This window comes from Notechis scutatus, chromosome 6 (genome assembly GCF_049901735.1).
Source record: "Notechis scutatus isolate UNSWTSFEM ecotype Mainland chromosome 6, rNotScu1.2, whole genome shotgun sequence".
In the NCBI taxonomy this organism is placed as follows: domain Eukaryota; kingdom Metazoa; phylum Chordata; class Lepidosauria; order Squamata; family Elapidae; genus Notechis; species Notechis scutatus.
This window is the reverse complement of record NC_142014.1, coordinates 67,067,932-67,084,108: the sequence shown is the minus strand read 5'-3', so window position 1 is coordinate 67,084,108 and position 16,177 is coordinate 67,067,932. Positions and strand designations below refer to the sequence as shown.

The 16,177-nt window shown below is 39.4% G+C and overlaps 1 protein-coding gene across 2 annotated transcripts in view; it reads left to right on the top strand.

Annotated features, from left to right (window-relative positions):
• The first annotated feature begins 2,729 nt into the window (after nucleotides 1-2,729).
• Nucleotides 2,730-16,177, top strand: part of DCP1B (decapping mRNA 1B) — a 54,340-nt gene continuing 40,892 nt past the window's right edge. For both annotated transcript variants that reach the window (XM_026678690.2, XM_026678689.2), the window contains exons 1-3: nucleotides 2,730-2,910; nucleotides 6,974-7,014; nucleotides 13,832-13,959. In XM_026678690.2, the coding sequence (XP_026534475.2) occupies nucleotides 2,758-2,910; nucleotides 6,974-7,014; nucleotides 13,832-13,959 (322 nt within the window). In that variant the 5' untranslated portion in view covers nucleotides 2,730-2,757. The remainder of the gene's footprint in view (nucleotides 2,911-6,973; nucleotides 7,015-13,831; nucleotides 13,960-16,177) is intronic.

The following is a 16,177-nucleotide window of genomic DNA, read 5'->3' as shown; positions in this document are numbered from 1 at the left end:
GAATTAGAAGTAGAGAGACAAGGGGGTAAAAAGGGGAGGGAGAAGATGAGAGGGAAGAAAGAAAGGAAAAGAAGTTATAAAGGACAGAAGCAAAATATAGAGAAACAGGGCCTATTTAGAGATAATGGGTGAAGGACAAGGGGATTCTGCAAAGGTACATTAGATAGTATTGTTATATTAGAAACAGAAATAATTTTAGAAAATATGAAACAATGTATGATGAAAATGTTTGATAAAATAGCTATTGTAATTCAGTGGAATGCTTGTCAATAAACAAATGTAACAAAATGAATATTTAATGATTTACAAAACATATGTTGAAGAGAAATAAGGGAAAAATTAATTATGGAGATTATATGTGTCTTTAAGGAAGTAAGACATTTAATTGAAAAGAAGTATTAAAGATGTTAAGATTTTAATGATTATTAATGATAGAACTGAATTGGAATGGAATGAGGGTTTATAATTACATATATTTATAATCTTTTTTTTTTAAAGAATATAGTGTGTATTATAAGAAGGTACCAAGCAGAATTCGATTGGAAGTTATGTATTATATTGAAGGTCATAACCTTAAGGTATATATTGAAGTTTAAATAAGAGTTGAATGGATGTAATTAAAAGATATAAAGGTGTCATACTCCAATTAGTAACTACAGGAGAAAATTTGTTTAATGAGAAAAGATAATATGAAATTGAAACAGAACAGACAAAAGTATAAATATAATGATTTGAATTGAGATGAGATAATCAAAATAAAATTGCAAAAATTAAAAGAGGGGAAAAACTATATAGAAAATGTAGAATAGTATAAGATATGGAATAGAACACAAAAAGGAGCATGAAATTGAGTTTTGTGTCTGTATAAAGAAGTTCAACCCGGGACCATGCTATTTTCAAAAAAGATGTTTTACTTGTATTTTGTATGCGTGAAAATCCAAATAAAACTTTATTTTAAAAAATGTTTTATAAATGGCATTTACCCCCTGCTAGATTGGCAAAGATGTTCCGAGCCAGGAGCCCAAAATGCTGGAAATGTAAAAGTAAACAGGGCACCTTTTTCCTTATGTGATGGATAAGTTCTGAAGCCAAAAGTTATTGGAGCAGAATCCAAAAGTGAGTAGAGGAAATAGTGAAAGAAAAAAATTGAATTCACATCGGAACTGTTTTTATTGGGAATAATAAAACTTCAAAATGATGCTATAGAGCACTTCACACTAGAACAACTAGACACAGGGACACACAATCTGCAAAACAAATAATTCCCTCAACACTGTCCAACTATTTACAAAGTCTGCACTACTATTACTATTAATCTTCTCATCACTCCTTATCACCCATCCCCTCCCACTTGTGACTGTATCCTTACGATTTATATTCACTGTTTCCTAGTATGATTTGATTGCTTATTGTACCCTATGACTATCATTAAATGTTGTACCTGATGATTCTTGATTCTTGACAAATGTATCTTTTCTTTTACGCACACTGAGAGCATTTGCACCAAGACAAATTCCTTGTGAGTTGACCAATAAAGAATTATATCTAAGGGGAGATTATGCTAAGACAGACAAATATATCATTTTACATATAACAACTGCGGCCAGAATTGTGTACCACAATACTGAAAATAGGATAATATACCATCTGAGAGGACAGTGATAAGAAAGATTTTGAACTGCGGGGAGATGGACAGGCTGACCTTAGAGTTAAAAGATAGAAGTGAAACGGAGTATTATCTGGTCTGGGATGCCTGGTGTATCTGGTTAGACAATAGACACAAAAGTAACACAGTAACTAATATATGAATATGAATGTTGATCATGCTGTAACGTTGTTGAAAGTGTTAATATGTTATAAATTATTAGGAAATATTTAATAAAAAGTATTTAAAAAATAAAAAAATAAAATGGCCAAGGATGAGAAACAGTGCTGTTAGAGAAAGATCAGGTAATTTCTGGATTATCTATTGTTGTGTGGTGGCTATCAGAGTTATCTCCTACCGATCCACGAATCTACAGAAAATTTAATGCAGCAGAATTCTGGTTCATTTTCAGCTTAACTTTTTGTAAAACAGGGCTGTTTGCATCAGCCTAGTGGCATGGTATTTGTTTTTTTAAAAAAACATTCCTAAAAAATTATGGACTTCAACTCCCAGAATCCCTCAGCAGACTGAAGTCTTCTGGATAAAGACTGCAGTCCTGGCAACAAGATATTGGATAGAATTCTTTATTGGCCAAGTGAATTTGTCTTGGTGCAAATGCTCTCAGTGTATCTATATCAAGATTATAGGAAACTATCCAGTTCCTCCATCTGAATCGAACGTGAAAATTCAAACAATGTTGAAGTTTCTCATCTTTGGGGCAAGAGCTCTCTTCATATTGATTATCTCATTTTGGCAGTGTTTTGGGGAGTTGCAAAGCATTTGCGTTTTATTTCCTAGATTAAAATCAGTGCCGCACGGAGTTGGTTTCTTTTTCTTTTCTTTTTTTAAGTTAGCTGAAAAAAATACTTTAAAAAAAATGACTAGAGGGAGGAATCAAAAGCCGAGATCGGCGAAGGGAAAGCTAGAAAGGGTTGCCAGTAGCAACAATCCTGCGCTAAGGGCCATCGGTGCTCGATTGCCGGGGCTCCTTATCCCCCCACTTTTGCCATTGCTTGCGATCGGTGGAAAAGCCGTGGCGTTCAATCTATTTCTCGGGACTCGATTAGCTATGCCCGCTCCCAACGCGGAGAGTTATTTTTCTCGGAGGCAAGATGGCCGCGTCAGTGGCTGGGGCTGCCCCACTGGGCAAGGGGTTGGACATCAGCTTGGCGGCTCTCCAGCGGCACGACCCCTACATCAGCAGCATCTTGGACGTGGCCAGCCAGGTGGCGCTCTACACTTTCGGGCATCGCGCCAATGAGTGGGTGCGTGAGCGAAGCGCAATCCCGGGACGGTGGTGGGGAAAGTGTAAGAAAGACGGAATAAAGTGTAGCTGTCGTTCCCGTACCGTAAACTCCATAGTATAGGAGCGGAAGGAGGAGGAGTCTTTCAAGGCTTTACGTGGCAACCACTCCAGCGGGGGGTCCCGTAAACCCTCTAAACGATTTCCCATTCGCTTTTAAACTCGAGCTCATTTTCTCCTCAAATTTGACTCGCTTTATATTTGGGGCGGAGATCGTTAACGATCATTGCCCTTTTACCGAAATGGCTAAAAGGAGGGAGCCTTCTTCCAATTTAATCCCGTTTTATTTGTAAGAGAGGTTAAGATCTCGCCTCACAACCACAGAGGGCTGTGAGTTCGAGCCTAGGTAGAGGCTAATATTTGGAATAGGCTGTGCTTGTCCTGCTCGAGTGGGGGGAGGGGGGTTGGACTAGATGACCTCGAAGGGTCCCTTCCAACTCTGTTATTTCTATGAGATCTGACTGTTTCTTTGCTGCCTGGGCTTATTTCAAAAGAGGCATTATCTGCACAAGGTCTAAATGAAGCACACATGTCAATTTGGCTTGCAGAAACCCCTTTCTTGCATCAGGGAGCACTTTCTGCTAATGAACTCTAGGGATCTGCCAGCAGAACTACCCTGGCAGCCAAGATAAGCAGAGAGGAGTGGAGGGGGGAGCAGCCTGCCAGTGGAGGGGCAGCCAAAGTTGCATGCCACTGTCAACTTCCCATTCAAAATAGACATAGCCACCATCTAATACCAAGTTTTAAAAAGTCTTGAGGATAGATTTAATGAGTTTCAAGAATAATTAATAATAAGGATGATCCGAAAATCAGTGTCCTAAATCCCCCGCTTCCATCTCCTCAATAATATAAGATTATGGTGCAGAACAACCCTAGCCAGCCTGTTTTTAGTGCACTCGGCCTTCAGTCACCTAGTATTGGACTGTCCAAATAAATACATTGAGGCTAATAACTGATGGTTGGGATAGGTGCTTTTCAGCTGGCAAGGAGGGGAGTGCCTGTAAGGGAGCTCCTGATGGCAAAAAAAGTTTTTTTTCACTGTGCATCCTCAGTAATGAGCTTTGGGCTAGATGGGAGCCCCAGAGAATTTCAGATTTGAAGGCTGGCCTGGAAAGTAAACAAATCCCTATTATGGAAGTTTTTAAAAAATTTTTAATTGATTATGTGCCATCAAGTCATTGTTGACGCTTAGCATCCAAGACTAGATGTTCTCCATGATGAATCCTGGAAGAAACACTTGCATAATGGTGCCAAGAAAACCGCATGGGTGTGCCTGCATAATTAGTGGGAGCTGAACCTGACTTTATTTTATTCTGCCTGTGTTATTTAATATTTAAATCAAGGCAGAGAACATTTATCCCTGTGGGGTGGGGTGGATTGAGAGAGAGAATGACTAGCCCAAGATTACCCAATTGGCTTTCATACCTAAGGCAGGACTGGTACTCACAGTCTCCTGGTTTATAGCCTGGTGCCTTTACCACTAGACCAAACTGACTCCACCAGGAATAAGCCAAAAGCTTTGGCTTCAGATTGTTGCCTATTTCCAAGGGAGAAATTATAAATGTGTTTCTTAGATCAAACCTGGGCATTTTACAGCCATATCCGGCCCTTTGGCTGCCCCTCTCTGGCCCATGTGAGGTCAGTTGGAAATCAAATGCAAATAAGTGTACACCATACACATAATACATCTACATTGGTTTTATTTTAAAGGTGACTTCTTTTCCCCCCCAATTACATATGTGCTTGCGTGTGTGTCTACCTTCATAGCCTTATGTTTTGACTTTTCATAACAGTCACAGTTTCTCATGTAGACCCTTAAGAAAATCAATTGTCCACCCCTGTGCTAGGTAGAATACACTGGCCTGTCCTTCCACAGACATTGGCAGGATATAGTGCTTTATCAAAAGAATGAAATCAACACCATCTTTTTGCAATGTAAGTACCACCTTTTTTGTCTGAACTGTACAACATCATGAAGACAAAAGGGACAAAGTTTGTGGGTTATGGCACAACATGACTTTTGACATTTGTGTCCCCTTTCCGCCCCTTCCAGCTGGGTGTGGAATAATCTTGTTTCCAGGCATCCCACTCAGAAGGGTTTAGTTCTAATTTGGAATTAGTTGCTTCTCTCACCCTTTCCTTTAAAAAAAAATTACTTGCAGCCAATTTACTTAACCAGGAAAAACTAATTTCTATTTCACACACCCCTCCCCATTCAGTCATATCTGATTCTCAGAGACTGCCTGCACAAGTCCCTGCAGTTTTCTTGGCAGCATTTTCAGAAGTGGTTTGCCATTGTCTTCTTCCTAGGCTGAGAGAGAGTGACTGGCATAAGGTCACCCAGACGGCTTTGATTAGTTTCCACCCATTGCTTCTTGTCCTGCCCTCAGGTGCTTTGGAGAATTTTGGAGAAGTCGTATTTTTTTTTTGAAAAATACGACTTCAGCAATAGAGTGGTCAATGTCTGGAATACTCTACCCGACTCTGTAGTTTCTTCCCCAAACCCCAAAAACTTTAACCTTAGACTGTCTACTATTGACCTCACCCCTTTCCTAAGAGGCCTGTAGGGGCGTGCATAAGCGCACCAACGTGCCTACCGTCCCTGTCCTATTGTTTCTCTTATTTTATTTTTCTTATATGTACCCATTTCATGTATTCACAACTATGTATACATTTATACTTATTATCTTGTAAACAATTGGCAAATCAAATAAATAAATAAATAAATAAATAAATAGAATAGCTTGACTCCCTCTTCTTTGTGAAAACCCCTGAGATATTGGAACACTGCTATCATGCCACCCTTAGACCTTCTTTTTATTAAACTAGACATACCCAGTTCCTGCAACTGTTCTTCATATGTTTTAGCCTCTAGTCCCCTAATCATCTTTGTTGCTCTTCTCTGCATTCTTTCTAGCATCTCAACATCTTTGTTTATATCGTGGCAACCAATTTTTCAGGATAATGGTAACGCCAAATTAAGACTAAACTCTTGTTATATATGGCAGCAGTCCCCAATCTTTCTGGCCCAGCAGACTGGTGGTAGGTATGTGGGGAGAGGGTATAGTTTTACATGCTAGTGCTTGCCTGGTTCTTGTGTGGCCCGGTTATCAATGGACCATGGACCAGTTCTGGGCCACGGACCAGGGATTGGGGACCCTGGTATAGGATATATAAAATTTTTGATAGCCACACTAATTCTTTTACCCTGCTAATGCTTTCTACTTGGCTCTGCATAATCTTTTTACTTTTTTGTGTTGACAGCTATTATGTGAAGCTTTATTAAAGCCTTTTTTTAATAACTGTCCAGACATATTTATACCCAGGAAAATGGATTTCTGTCTCTTTGTTAATATATTTCTGTGATCGGGTATCCTCCATGCTTTCAGAAATATGGTTTGTCAATACAAGCACAACTACATTGCATATAAATTTGTTTTAAATTTAAAATATGGGATATCGGTCAATTGTATATTTTATTGCAAAAATTGTTAGTCATATCACTTTTCTGATGCATTTTAAAATCAGATGGATAACAAATGTCTTGTCATGATTTATAGGGCAATGATAAAGCTTACCCCATGGGAATTCCTTACAGGCTCCAGGTGTTATATTTGGTAATGAAAGCATTTTTAGGAATTGTTAGTGTTTCCTGTTGTTTTCTAGAGTATAGAGAGTCTTAATACAGGACATTTACCACAAATATTATAATTCAGTAAAATTCTCAAAATATAGAGAAATGGCTGCTATCACAAAATAATTAAAAATTGTCCTTAATGTTCCCTAGTGAAGGAACTGTTTCATTTTAGGAGCATTTACTCAACAGACAAGTTTTAAGATTGTGAACTACTGGGGAAGAAAGTATACTGTATGTTTTGACGTACATTAATGTGCTAAAAAGGCAGCGGTATCACTTAAAAATGTAAAAACATACATTACTTGTCTCTACAAAATGTACTTTTTAATAGCTTGATGGCACATTTGCACATCGGTCAAACAACTAACCAATTTTAATTTGATTTTAGGAGAAGACCGATGTGGAAGGAACACTATTCGTGTGTACAAGGTGAGAGACCGTTAAAATATTTTCTTCTGATTAAAGTTTAAAGTTGTTAAGTCATTGCATTATCAAAGCAGAAGAGAAAGAGCAAAAAAATTAATTGTTTGAATCAGGTGTTGCACATTTCAAAATGTTATTTTCCCCTGGTGCAGTTATCAAAACACCAAATAAAATATCCTCACTTGGGTCTTAATAGGATGATACAATATTTAAAATAACCTGCTCAGCAAATTTATTATATACCTTGGGACGAAATCCTTCACTGTGTTTCCTTTTAGAAAAATAGTATCGTTGAAAGAATAGGTTTTCTTCCTAGCATTATGTAGCAGGCAGTGGAAGATTATATTTGTGTGGCTTTTTGGTGCAAATCTCTGCTGTGTTTAAGGGCCCTGCCAGAGGGCCCCTACTAACAATCTAATCTTCCCTGGCAATCTTTTGATGCCATCATTCATGAGAATAATCTCTTTCCTCCTCTGAAGTCAGAACTCTGCCTCCAGGCATGGAATGGGATAGTTAAGATTTCCAGAACTGGCTGCAAAAATCGGGGCAGCAGGAAATTAATTTTCCGTGTTCCTTTGCTGCCATCTAGTGGTCATCCAGAGAGTTACAGCCTATAGTTGATATTCAAGGGGAAATTGCTTCTGAGATCATGCTACAAGTTACAACAGTTCACTTAGTGACTGTCCAAAGTTACAACGCCACTGAAAAAAGTGACATATGACTATCTTTCACACTTAACGACTGTTGCATGGTCACGTGATCAAAATTCAGAAGCTTTGGCAACCGACTCATATTTATGATGTTTGCAGCGTCCTGGGGGTCATATGAGCATCTTTTGCCACCTTCTGACGATCAAGGTCAATGGGGAAACTAGAGTCACCTAACAACCGTGTCACTAACTGAAGAACTGCAGTGATTCACTTAACAACTACAGCAAGAAAGTTCGTAAAATGGGGCAAGATTCACTGAACAAGTGTCTCACTTAGCAACAGAAACGTTGGGCTCAATTATGGTCCTAAGTGGAGGACCACCTGTATTTATACCCTTCACTTCAGTGGGCAGTTTGGGGCTCCTTAAGCACAAACTCTCCTCCCCCTCTGTAGAACTCCTCTTTACTTTGATCCAATTCTCATTTTTCATTTCCTGTATTTATTTATTTAAAACATGTATGTAGCTGCACATTTTATAATAAGCCGGCTGAGCGGTTCCCATTCAAAAATTAAAGGTTTGGGTTTTTTTGGCAATGAATACCCAGTGTGAGTGGCCTGGCAAAAGGTACTGCACCCCATATATGAAAACTGTGACGTTTCTCCCCCCACCACCCCCAAAAATATGTGATCCGCTTAAAGCACTCTTGTAAGAAAATGTTCACAATAAGCTGAATTGATCTAGAGTGGCAATGTGGAAAAGCCAGGAACCTGTGACCAAATTGTTTTTATTCGCTGACCTTATCTCAGATAACAGATAATCAGAGTTGGAAGGGACCTTGTAGGTCATCTAGTCCAACCCCTGCCCAAGCGGGAGACCCTACACCATTTCTGACAGATGGCAGTCCAATCTCTTCTTGAAAGTCTCAAGTGATAGCGCTCCCACAACTTCCGAGGGCAAGCTGTTCCATTGGTTGATTGTTCTCACTGTCAGAAAGTTTCTCCTTATTTCCAGGTTAAATCTCTCCTTGTTCAGTTTCCATCCAATTATTCCTTGTCTGGCCTTCAGGTGCCTTGGAAAATAGATTGACCCCCTCCTCTCTGTGGCAGCCCCTCAAATATTGGAAGACTGCTATCATGTCTTCCCCGGTCCTTCTCTTCACTAGACTAGCCATGCCCAGTTCCTATAACTGTTCTTCATATGTTTTAATCTCAAAAGATAGTCCAGCTAGCATACTGAAGGAATAAGTCATAATAAGGAAAGTAATAACGAAATCTGTCACTGTGTACATGCACTGTATACATGCTATACTTTCTCCATAACATAATATGAATTCCACAGTAAATGTTAATGAACATTTATTCTGGAGGTGTTTTTTAAAAAAATTCTGGTTTGACCAATCATACTTTCTCTTGCCATCTCCTCCCTGCCCCACCCTAAACATAATCCACTTCCTTTTAAACTAAATATCTGTACATCTCATTTTAAAATTACTGCTTGTAAGGGCTCTTTAATTTTTATGTATATAAAGGGAAGTGGAAATATTACAATCAACAAATAGCAAAGGTGACATTTTGTTTTTATCAGAATATAGATTATGTAACTGAGCATCGATTGCAAGTCACTAGGAATTTTGGGATTGCAGTGGTTAATAATCGAAGGAAGGAATGACACCAAATGCTTTAAGAGTATCTGAATTTGGTTTCTCGGCAGTATCAGCCTGGAGCTTATTTAGCCTGAAGCGAGGGGCCATTTTAAATCCAATAAATAAAATAAAATGATCCCCATCCTGTTTGCTTTGCTTATGAAGTATTCACAAACAAATGTTTGTAAAATTCACACATTTTTTTTCTTGAAAAATAACTGGTCCGATGTGTTAAAAATAGAAGGCATGGTGATGACAGATTGTATTTTGCAGCTGTGGCTATTTGGATAATTAAAATGGATTAGAGATTGCTGTTGCTAAAATTGAGGGGCAAACAAATGTGATTTAAAATATTAGAAGTTATCTTATTGGAGGTGACAATTAAACAAAGTGAACAATCTGCAGATAGGACGATGCCTTGATTGTCATTGTGTTTAGTTTCTTTCAGTTCCATTTTTTCCCCGTTTTTGTTGTTGTTGCCTTGTTTCATGTATTGTACATTCCGTCTCCTGGCTCAAAATGTCCTTTGGGACTCTCAACTTGAAACACTTCCCAGATTTATTCAGATTCTTTTCAGCAGTATTAAATTTGGGTTCATATTAAAATGTCCCACTAGTTTCAATTGCTGTGTGCTGAAAATGTATAGGGAGGAAAGGAGAAATGGTGACAAAGCAGCTATAGAATAAATTTCTTCTGTATCAGCTTTGTATTATCATAATAGGGCAATTGGCCTGCAATTCCTATAAGCCTTGATAAGAAATAAGGCTTATTCTAAGTAAAAGCCATAGCTTTATGCTTTATATGGGGAGAATCGAATAAACTGGAAGGAGGCTTCAAGACTGTAAAAAAATAGATCTGGGGACAATGCAACATTCCACTGTTTGTATAACTAGTTATTACTCTGCAAACCCTAGGATTGTGTGCTCTTTCAGCGTATGCCATTAATAATTATATAAGTATAAAACAACAATTAGGTCAATTTAAAATAAAATAACATAAAATACCGTACATTAAAGAAAGTACTTTCTGAACAATGATTCAGTGATGATATAAAATCTTGAAATGGTTAGGAAATTTCTTGATTCTAATGAGGGACCTCTGTTGGATGGGTCAAAAGAATCAAGATAGTGCCTTGATGATTTGTGATTATATGACAAATGTAAAAAAAAAAGGTGGAACTTTAATCATAAGGAAATGTCCAACAATATATATATATATATTAATCTCTAGCAGACCTCTGGAAAAGAAAGAGTTATAATCCTCGTTAGTATTCACAGCCCACAGATAAGAGATTCCGTCATCATTATTCTTGAATTTTGGGGTGACGGTTAATTTCATAGATGGGGCTTTTATGCAGCAGTTAAGCTTTCACGTACAGCAAGGCTACCAAACTCAATTTCATTGAGGGCCACATCAGGGTTGTGTTTGACCTTGGTTGGGGGGGGGCATGGCCAGGGTAGGTGTGGCCAGCATGGCATGACTTGTGTTGGGGGACCCCTGTGGTGGCCTGAGCACTCTGCAAGTGAAAACAGGCTCTGCCAGTGGACCACAACATTGCTGGGCCACCTTCAGAAAGCCCATGTTTTCACGAAGTTGGACTTGAGAGCAGCTTGCAATTCAATTTGAATGAAGGAGGAGCATGAATATTTAACAGTCTTTGACCCTTCTTACAGGCAAGTTTGAGTTGCCCTACTGTCTTTTCCAAATTCATGAATGAGATATTCTGGATGTATAGTTTACTCGGATGACATTTTGATTTATTCAGAGGATCATTGCATCTGCTCGTGTCAGGAATATGTTAAAGCATCTATGCAAATACAGGCTCTGTGCCAAGTTGGAAAGTGGCAGCTGATCTACCAGCATAGGACGCAAAGAGTGCAGATGGATCCGGCCAAGGGGCAACCCATTCTTACACAGCAGAGACCTAGAAATGTTAAGCAATGTCCATCTTCAGGGGGTTTGCCAACTTTTGTAAGTGCTTCTTTCCAGATTTTGCTAAGTGTACAAGATGACCAAGTCAGCTTTTGAAAAAAGATGGCAGTTTTAAGTCTATCTACGCAAGAAGAAGCTTTCCATGGCTGGAAGCTTCACTTGTCCTCCCAGCCTCTGCTCCACCATTCAGATCTCAGCTGGTCCTTTCCTGTGCCTAGTGATGCCTTGAATTCTTCTTTGAGCTATGGCTGCACTTTAGCCAAGATGTCTCCTCCTGATTGAGTGGAACTGTGATCATAAGAATTTGGAACATTACAAATTCCGAAAGCTCAGAGCCTCAGGAGGTGGCAGACAGTGAATCTTTTCAATCAGATTGACTTTCGACAAGAGGATCTGTATGTCAGAGTTCCAACAGATGGCTTCCATAGAACCACGCAGATTGATTCTCCTTTTTTCTGTGGCTGAAGAACTTTTTCACAGTGGTCATTTTTATGTTGCTCTTCCTCTCTGGGAAGAGGTGTTACGATTTAGCCATGATAATATGTACAGAAATAACCTTGAAGAAGGAATGCAAGGGCAGTAAAGCTCCCAGGAGCTCTGTGTTCAGTCCTGAAAGTAAGAATGAGAAAGAAACTCAGGTGGGATCATCTTGAGTTTCTTCCTCATCCCCTGTTCTTCTTTCTCAGAATTGAGCGGATGTTTTACTTAAGTGGTCCTGCATTACTTTTTCATGGTTATCTCTATACTCTGTACAATAAAAATGCAAGGCGTGGGGCTGTTTTTGAGTTATTGTATCTTAGGTTAGAGACAGATTTCTTCATGTCATATCTGTCATAGAATTGAGGATGTCTCTGCTAAGCCTACCAGTTTACTCCAGCTATTACGTTCCACCATTGGACTCTAGGATACAATTTCCCTGGACTTTATTATTGATTTCCCTGATGTGCAGAGTTTTTGTGACCATTCTACTGATAGTGGATCAGTTTAGAAAGGTGGCTCGTTTTATTAGTTCTAAAGAGCTACCAACTGCTCTGGAAACTGCCTAGCTGTTTCTAGGCCACGTTTTCAGGGGCTTAGTCAATTGTGTGACCTCATCTTATGGCTCTCAATTTACATCTCAATTCTGCAAAGACCTTTTTCAATTACCGGACATTAATATTCATCTGTCATCGGCACATTACCAAGAATTGAATGGGAACATCGTGCAGAATAATGCAATATTAAAACAATATTTGTATTGCTAAATATCCTATCCATAGAACAGCTGGACAGACTTGTTGCCATTTGCAATATTTGCATATAGCAACTCTGCATTCCTCTACTGCCGTGGCTCCTTCCAAGCAAATTGTGGCTTTTCAGTTGTGGTTTATCCGCCAGTTTCCTGCCTCACTTCTTTGAACTTCTGATTTCCCAAAGGAAAAGACACAGCACAGCTCATCTCAAGGGAGCAGCTGCCTTTGGATAAGGACAGGCAATGCTTATAGGACACAGAACTACAAGTGGGGACTTCAATGGGACTGCTGTGTGGGATTTAGTATGGTTTTTTCCATTTCTCCCATCAGTCCAAAAAACTCGACCCAAAGTTTTCGGCCCCTCTTCCCCATGAGAGCTCAAATTGGCCTGGCAGGATTTCATTTACAATTGTCCACTATTGTGCAATACAGCATTTCAGATTTTAGACACAGAAGAGGATTTGAAATATTTAAATCACTGGAAGAGCTATCCTGACATAGAATGTTTGTGGGAAGTGGAGATGTACAGGTAGTCCTCACTTAATCATTTGTTCAGCAACAAAATTATGGTGTGTCAGCCTTCCCAGATAAGCCAGACAGGAAACATGGCCAACTCTGGGAAGCAAGCTGTTCCATTGATTAATTGCTCTTTGTTCTAAATTTCTCCTTAGTTCCAGGTAGAATCTCTCTGTAATGAGCTTCCGCTCATTGCCTCTGTCAACTCTGAAGTTGACCTGACCGAAGCCATTTTTGACCGCTTCAGTGTTGCCACACTGGAGCTGAGGGATAGGGAGGGGGATTTGAGATAGAAGGGATTTTGTAGGCAAAACAAAATATTTTCTCTTGGAAACCAAGGACATTCTCACACCTGGTCGGAGGAAGGCAGAGTGATGCTACTCGGCTGTCAGTCCACACCGTGATTGGACCATGTGACTGATTGTTTCGAGAAAGTAGGAAAACGTTTGCTTTTAATTAGGTGAAAACCGTGGGAGTTTTCAGAGTCGGTTTTCACCAGATATGAGCCAATATGATATTTCCAATACAGCTATTCTTTGAGGAATCTACTTGCCTTGGAGTTTTGCTTGCTAGGGATCTATTCCTTGGGACCCTTACTTGTCCTTCCCTCGAGTGCTATGGAGAATAAGTCAACCCCTTCATCTCTGTGATTGCCCATAAAGTATTGGTATTTGAGGCAATAGCTCTTCGTTAAAGTTAAACTTTTTGACAGAAGAAGAATTTCCTCAAACTCTCAAAAATTGCTAATTATAAAAATGTTGGTACTTGAAAATTTTTGAAAATATTTATCAAAGTATAATTGAATTATTTTTAGTAGATAGTTGATGGTCTCAATATTGGTCATTTTCAGATCAGCTTCGCCCAAGTATGGATTTACCATTATGAATAGGCTGAGCATGGAAAATCGGACAGAACCCATAACAAAAGATCTGGATTTCCAGTTGCAAGATCCTTTTCTACTCTACAGAAATGCTAAATGTGAGTAACTTACTTAACACATGAGCAAAATGAATTGTTATATAAAATGGCTTTCTTATACACTGCTTCTAAACAATCTCATCTATTTAGAAAAACATGTTACAGTAGTTTATCAAGCAGTATATTTCAATACCTCGTAGAAGAGATTGTGAATAAAGAAAATTGTAAAGTTTTTCCCCCTTCTTAGGCTGCAGCTCTGCAGTTGTCTACATCCACATAATTTTTTTTGTTGTTGCAAACAACCATTAAGCAAGTATTTTAAATATTGCTAATAATTACACTGCATATTTCTATAGCTCTATAGCAAGGTCCAAAAATGGAATGCAAAGGAGATGTTCAAGCAAGTAGGCTCAGTTCTGTCAGTCAGTTCTCCTAAATACTGGATTAGATAGATAGAATGAATGAATTATTTATTGGCTAAGTGTGATTGGACACACAAGGAATTTGTCTTGGTACAAATGCTCAAACAATAGTAAAACTTAGGAGGATAAATTGTCCTGAGGAATGGCTGACTTGTGTTTATCTCCTTCTGATCATGAAAGCAATCATATCCAGGAAAGAATGGACCTGTAAAATAGATGTTAATAGTCTACACCAGCAGTGGCCAACCGGTGGGCCATGGCCCACTGGTGGGCCGTGAGAAAATTTTGGTGGGCCATAGAGAAATGTCACCCCTAGAGCACCCCCCCAAAGCAATTAATCCAGGCTGCACAGAAACACAAGGCTGCGCCGCCCACATGGCCCGCGGGAACCCTCCCCGCCCACTCACTCCTTACCCAGCAAACTTGCCTGCTAAGTTGCTATTTTTGCTTGTTTCGACCATCATCTGTTCTGCTGTGCTGGGAGATTTAGATTATTAGCTAGGAAGCAGGAAATGGTTGGATTTCTTGCTTTCTAGCTAATCTTTAGATCTTCGGCTCTGTTTTTAAGCACAGCCAAAGCTCCCTTAGGACTGAAGGTTCTATTATTCAGTGCAGACTCACGGCAAGCAAATTTGAGAGACTGAGCTAGCCGATGGCAGATACATAGATCTCTGAATGAATCTGTGATTCTGTGAACAACTCAATCTGCCTGCCTGCTTTGCCTGATTTTGGGTAAAAGTTGCTCTTTTTTAATAAAAAAAAATCAATATTTATATAAATATTTCTTTTTACATACAAGCCATGCCCAGCCAGTCACATGACCACCAAGCCACACCCACAAATTAGGCTACGCCCACAGAACCAGTTAGTGGTCCCTGGGATTTAAAATTGTGAGTTTGGTGGTCCCTGAGGTTCAAAAGGTTGGCGACCCCTGGTCTGCACAGATTAGGAAAGCTGCTGTTAGAAAAGGTAGCTGGAAACCGGGCAAGGAGATACAGTAGTCCTCGACTTACGACCTCAATTGAGCCCAAAATTTCTGTTGCTAAGCGAGGCAGTTAAGTGAGTTTTGCCTTATTTTGCGACCTGTCTTGCCACACAGTTATTAAGTGAATCACTGAAGTTGTTAAGTTAGTAATACAGTTGTTAAATCAGGCTTTCCTGTTGACTTTGCTCATCAGAAAGTCACAAAAGGTGTGATCACGTGGCTCCAAGGCACTGCAACCATCATAAATATGAACTGATTGCCAAGCATCCAAATGGCAATCTCTGACCATGGAATGCTGCAATGGTCGTAAATGTGAAAAATGATCATAAGTCACTTTTTTCAGTGCCTTTGTAACTTTGAACGGTCATTAAACAAATGACTTTAAGTCAAGGACATCCTGTATGTGCTTCAGTCTCTCCTGAAGATTCTCCCTCCCAAAGGTGTTTAAAAGACAAGTGGCACTGGAGCTCATTTTAGTAATACATGGAAAGCCTCCTGTTTTAAGGAATTTTATGGAAGAGGATCCCTAACCATTTTGAACGCAGTTTATAATGCCACTAGCTCGATACCCGTGCTTTACTATGAAACTATGTGGTCGGGCTTAGTTTTTGGGGAGAAAAATAAGGGGAGAAATTCTGCCTCTGCCTACCAGCATCCATTGGTATTCATCTGGCTAATGTCCTGTCAGTGTGTGAGAGAATTGAGGGCTGTTTGGAACTGAAACAGTATTTTCTTGCTCACACAGCTGAAACAGCTATGTGAGCAAGAAGGAGACAGCAAGGAGCCTGGGTGTGGCTTAGCTCAACTGTTGTGTACTAAAGCTGGTTGCTCCAGTGAAACTGAAACTGAAACTCCTCTCCTTTGCTTGTGT